This window comes from Notothenia coriiceps, unplaced genomic scaffold, assembly GCF_000735185.1.
Source record: "Notothenia coriiceps isolate Sejong01 unplaced genomic scaffold, NC01 NC01_scaffold00004662, whole genome shotgun sequence".
Classification (NCBI taxonomy): domain Eukaryota; kingdom Metazoa; phylum Chordata; class Actinopteri; order Perciformes; family Nototheniidae; genus Notothenia; species Notothenia coriiceps.
Genome location: NW_011337363.1, coordinates 1 through 6198, shown reverse-complemented (window position 1 = coordinate 6198; position 6198 = coordinate 1). Strand labels below are relative to the sequence as shown.

The 6198-nt window shown below is 40.5% G+C and overlaps 1 protein-coding gene across 2 annotated transcripts in view; it reads right to left on the bottom strand.

Annotated features, from left to right (window-relative positions):
• The window catches only part of thrab (thyroid hormone receptor alpha b), a 34002-nt gene extending 28131 nt beyond the window's left edge, over positions 1-5871 (bottom strand). Inside the window, exons 1-3 of one of the 2 annotated variants that reach the window (XM_010767737.1) lie at positions 5732-5871; positions 1880-1941; positions 1371-1427 (exon numbers count right to left, since the gene is read on the bottom strand). In XM_010767737.1, the coding sequence (XP_010766039.1) occupies positions 1371-1427; positions 1880-1941; positions 5732-5772 (160 nt within the window). In that variant the 5' untranslated portion in view covers positions 5773-5871. The remainder of the gene's footprint in view (positions 1-1370; positions 1428-1879; positions 1942-5731) is intronic. The other variant, XM_010767738.1, reaches the window with a different exon arrangement.
• Between the last annotated feature and the right edge of the window lie 327 nt (positions 5872-6198).

Below are 6198 nucleotides of genomic sequence, written 5' to 3'. Positions count from 1 at the left end.
AGAGAAACAGACCGGAGGAAAGATAAGTAGGACATCAGAGAGCGATCATATAGGAAAAACGTCAGCTCCAGTGTGTTGGCAGGGCAAGCAGCAGCCCGGTCCTGAGCCATTCTGCTGAGGTCTGTGTTTGGGAGCCAAGCCCCAATCAATACCCTTGCAGCTCTGGCTGCCCGCCCCACGCGCCGCCACGGCCTCTGCAATACCTCCACCAACAGAACTCAGGGAAAGGGAGGGAGGTTTTTCTGGTGTGGCTGAGAAATATTTGGTCTTAATAAGTTTCCCTCACACAACCTCTGTCGTTTCATGTAATCAAAGCGTGTAAATCAGGCTGGTATGAATCGGGTCCCTGAAGGGGTCTCAGGATTGTTTCCCGGAGGTGGTAACACAAAAACAGCACAGTGATGTGATATTAAGGGATGTGAACATTGACGTCAGTGCATGGGAAAACTGTACAGAAGCTGGATTTTGAACACAAAAGGAATCTACTACGCCTTCTGCTGCTGTGTTGATTGTTCCTTTCCTGACTGGCACAAATAAAGTCATATATTTCCCATTTATTTTAATAAAAAGGGCCCAATTACAGTGATTACATACATCGGGGCTGTGAAGGTTTATTAACTATTTTAAACCCTAAGTGATTTAATTTATATTCATATTAGATGGTTCAAATAGCAAAAAACAATATCTGGCATGATTAAACTGAACCAAAACAGTAAAGCTAAGTCCGTAAAACCAAGGTGAAGAGCTGAAAGACGCTAAAATACTGAATAGAGAGTAATTCTCCACAAAATGATTTAATCCATTGTTGAGTTATTATTTCATTAACCATTCATTTATCACATTCAACACTAGAACTGCAACTGCATTTTTTCACATTAATTATATCTCAGTAGTGGTAACTTTATGTTAAAAACCTGTGCAAAATCCTAACAGAATTCATATTTGCTTTAAGGAAATCTATCAAAACATATGCTTCTTCACTAAATCTGTATTATAAGCAGTGGTTAAAACATTGACCAATATTTTAGCATCTTTTAGAGTCTTTAGTGTCCTGGAAGTGTTGTCGAGGGTCGACTCTCCCACAGGAAAACGCTGACATCATGACAGTGCACGTAATCTGATCTAATGCAACCAGGCAGACATGTTGTCATAGTTTCCCAGTTGAAATAGACCGTGGCAGGTAGAATATGGTACAAGATTCCAGCAGTGATGCAGAAAGGCAGACAAACAGCTTGCAGGGAGGGAAAACATGTGGAGAGGAATGGTCTTGGAAGATATCTTTTATAATTGGCAATTCAACAATCCTGTACATTTTTTTGTGTTGGTGTTCCTCCCACCCTACCAACTCTGTCACTCTCACTCTCTCTTACCGTCTTTATTCGCTTCTTTCAGCTCGGGGGATTTGGAGCTGTCACTCAGACAACGTGCTGCGTCCAACAAGAAAGCAGACAGAGCAAAAGTCTTTCGTTTATTGATGACAGATGCCAAGATGTTTTACTTTTTTCCTTTTGGAGGTGACAAATCGAAAGCGTAATGTACACAAGGCAGCAATGAATGATGTATTATTAGCTTCTGTGCAGTCTATCAACTGCATGCATACACTGTGGCGAGACTGACAGCTACAATATTCCTAAATAAATGTGTCTAATATAGCTGAAGAAATTGCTGGGATAGCGATTTTCAAAATGAATGGTTTCCTGCTGCATTTGGAGAGCTTTTATTCTCTAAAAGGAGAGGTACGTTTCTAAAGAGACTTTTAAAAAACTTCATTCACACTTCAGGTACGAAAGTGAAGGTTTGTTTTCCTAGCTGCCACTTCAGAGCTGCATTAGTAAGTCTCTCTCTCTCCAAATCAAAACACCAGTCATCCGTTACTCACCAGTCATACTCTTCAACGAACATTGGCTGTTCTTTCTCTTCCTTTTCGGGCCATTGAGCCACCTGGAAGATTGGAAAACAGAGAGAAAAAGGCAGAGACATAAATGAATGTAAATACACGATACATTTATGTATCAGCCACATATAAAAGAAAACATTTGCTCCAAAAGTTGCAGGGGATCTAGTTCCACCTGTTCCTGCTAACTCAAACTGCCAAGCAAAGAACAGGAGAGTAAATTGAATGGAGACATGTCATGTTTGTTCACATGTCCATCAACTTCTCCATCAGGCTGAGGAGAATGCTTATTTACACCACGCAGGTGCAAATACAAGGGTTTCTTTGATCCTTTTTTGGTTACAGGTGATAACAGGTAAAGATCAAATGATACACCAGATGTAATTGAGGTCTATGACCAAGTTAGAGAGTTAACAAAATAAAGGAAACAGTCAGTTTCAGTAGGGCTGTTTTAAATAGTTCCTTCATAATCATTCAAATTCTTAATCAACATTCTAATGCTAATTCTAATAATTATTTCATTAAATCTTTCTCTCGAATAAGATATTTCCTAAAAGGGGCTCCCGACCCGAATTGGTGAAAAAAACTATATTGTGGGAAACAGACTTTAACCCCCAAATCACTCCAGTTATTAGCATACACATGGGACGGCCGATAAAATGAGATGTAACACAAACTCTATTAAGCATCAAGCATACGCAAAGCAACATTCTCAAAGCATGTGCACTCAAACACAACTCCAACCACACTGACGCTATGTGAAAGGCATGTAAAGCACAGATGGGAACTGGCTGCTCTGAAGGGACTTATGAAAGCGCTGAGATGGAGGAGGGATAGAGTTAAGTAGAGGAGGGGGGGCATTTCAGAATAGAGAGTATGAGAGAGAGTCAGTGAGTGCTCCCCGCCAGTGCTTGATGTGTTGAGAATCCCAAGAGTCCGGCTCTCTGCTCTCAGACACTCCTGAAGCCCCCAGCTCTCCCCCCACAGCCCTTTAATCCCAGCTCCAGGAGAGGGAGCAGGACTCCATTCACACCATATAGAAAATGAAAGTCCACTCTGTTAAAATGCAATACTGGTTACATTAGCCCTGTAACGGAGCTGAGGTACAGTGTGTTATTCATTATCTGGAGGAAATGTCCCTTTAATGTTGCTCTTTCTGATTTTTCCCATTAGATATTTAAGCACTTTGTGATTTTGTGCTGTGTGTATATATAGCAATAAAACACCCCTATGGTACTGACGTGTTCAACTTCTGTGTTATTGTGACGTGAGCTTTAAGTGAAGTCGGCCTAAATCAGAAACCGACTGACCATATTTATTTCAAACAGCAACGTTGATTTTTACTGGCATTTACAGTGCTGCTAATTTTGGACCCTGTATTTAGCATACATTAAAGTAAAGTGATTTTTATATAAATAAATAATTAAAATAAGAGAACGCAAACAATTTCTAAAGGTTTGATTAATATGGTCCCAGCTGTAGTACCTCTTTTGCATGATGGGATAACTCACTTTCTGAAGATTAAGCATGAATACTGGCACCTCTGATTATATAAGAAATCATCACTTCACAATATTCATTTAAACTGGGATTCAGAGATGGAAAAACATGGATTTTAGTGCATGAAATTCTTTTTTTGTTTTCATGCTTAATGATAAGAGGTTTAATGCAAAGTGAACAATATGTTAATAATTAAAATAATACATTATGTTTAAAAGGTCATATTGACAACATTTGTTTTGCTTGTTAACGACCAACAGTTTCCTTCTTCTCCTATAACTCTACATGTTTTTATATCTCACACCACTTAGCAGTGTTTGCCCCTTTAAAACGAAGAAGCATAATTGCTTGTTAAATTCAGAAGTTGCTGTAATGGAGCTTAAATGCCAAATCCCACTGCCCTTCACATTTAACCTTAACCTCAACTATAGCACTGTTTTGTTCTCAGTTATGGTTCCTTTTGCCCTTTTCGGAATGCACCAGACAGCTTAACAAGGCATTCAATTATCTCTTAAAAAGCCTATTAGGTTAGAGAGTGATTCTTCCAAATAAGAATCCGGTTTATTTCTAAGAACATTTTTACATACAGGGTACATTGCTTTGATTAATTGGTGCATTACATACTCTTAGAAACAGGAACAACAAATTATTTTAAAAAAAGCAAGTATTGCAAAAATCTATAAACATAAATATAGAATAGTAGAATCATTTAAATAAATATGAGCAAAATATCTGAAATAAAAAATGGGAGAGAAGTAGTTTTGTGTGGTGGGGAAATGTGTAAAATTGTCTGAGAGTATCCTGATTGTTGTGCCTGTAGCATCTTATTCGCAAACTATCTAAAATACAGGATATACTGTTCCTTTCATGATGGGATGTAACAATGGAGGCTATCTGACATGGCAACTGTGTTTCAAACAACAGGATTCAGGTTGCTCATCTGTGAAGCAATGCTACTTGTGATACAACACCACCAATAGTTGCGAGGTGGTTATTTCACAATATAACCGGTTAAGAAATCCGAGAGCTTTTGAACATGGCCGACACTTCTCATTCATTTAGTGGGAAAAGGTCAATGTCAGTACAGGCTGAGGAGACATCATTAAAGCTGTCACAGCAGCAGAAAGACAAGGTGGGGCTTTCACTGACTGCCATTTGAAGGTAAATACCTTTCTCTCTGCCAACTCAATTCCACATCAATCCATACTGCAGCTGGAGGCGACAAGCTTCAAACTGACAGTTCTGTGGCAGAGCAGTCCTCCCATGTGGCAGTATGTTGTTAAAGATGGAAACATAGGCAAACTAGATAACAGCAGAAACACTTTATTAAGGTCTCTGTCACTCCAACAACAACCACAGCTTCTCTGCATCTGCCCTCCCTGGATGTCAACAACATGTCCCTTATAGATGTCACCACCTGACGCATGTTAAACTGTGTAGCTAATAAACCCAGATATTTGGCAGAGCAACGATATAATAATGAAATTAAGAATCATGGTTCTCTGAATAAGCCCTATGCTTTTGTTAAGATAAATCCCAAAATAGCACTAATGAAAATACTAGCACTACGGCAGCTATAAAAAGAGTTTAACACTCCTGGCAGAGCCCCAGAAGTGCTGTTCACTACTTTAAAAGCCCTGAGTGGAAAGAGTGTCAAGTGGCCCTAAGAAGCAAGTCGACAACAACATAAATACAAACACAGTAGATACAAATACACCTCAGTATGAAAAACGATTTACTACCTGTCTAACAGGATGGTTTGGAGCAAAACTCTGAACAAACAGACACACAGAAAGACATTTAGGTTTAGGAGCTTATGCTGGAAAGCATGCAGCTCAACAAGCTCTGAAATAGTATCACAGAGCCGGTGAACCTGCGGCCACTTAGTGAAAATACAACAACGCCTGTACATGGCTGAAAACATCATACATAATTGAATATTTTTTGATGGAATGTGAGTTTTTGCAGGTCGGGGCAAGAAGCCCTGTGCAATACAGGCGTACCACAGAGCGCTTTTCAATTTCCAGCTCTTACACTCTGACGGGACATGAATTGCGACACACTGGCAAGTATACAACGTCCCCACGCACACTGTGCCTCGCAGCAACCTGAGCCAACCCCACAGAGACGTGCACATACTGTACTTTCTCTGTGGCCCCTCCAGCACACACAAGTTGACATGTAAGAACAATGGTATGATTCCTATGGTCCCTAAGAGCAATGGTATGATTCCTATGGCCCCTATGCAGAATATGCACACACGTTGCACAACTAGGAGCACACACTGTCCAAGACAAATACAGAAGTCAACAAAAGATGTCACGAAAAAAGACTTACAGTGCTGACCTGATGCCGCAGTGGGACTGTAAAATATGCATGGCAGACGAGGACTGCTAGTTGAAGATTCAGATCTAGATGACTAGCTGCTACACAGCAATCATACATGGACTAACACTCTCTCTTTCTCTCTCTTACACTCTGATGTCTCTAGCATTTGTGCTAAATTTAGCCAGCCAACCCACTCAAATAAACTCTGCCTCTCCCTCCTCCTTCCTCTAATCTGTGGGACTGTCTTTCTCTGTTGCTAGTACCACCCATTCTACCCTGATTGGAGGACAGCCAGCCTCTCCACCTGTGACTTTGACAGTGACTGTGGAGTGCGTCCAACATGTAATTGCTGCGCTGTCGGGTAACTGAGCACTCTCCAGTAGGGATGGGTACCGAACCCCGGTATTAAACGGGCCCCGGGCCTGAATTATTAAAGACTGTGGTACCGTAAACGTTATCGGTCTTTTTATCGGTAC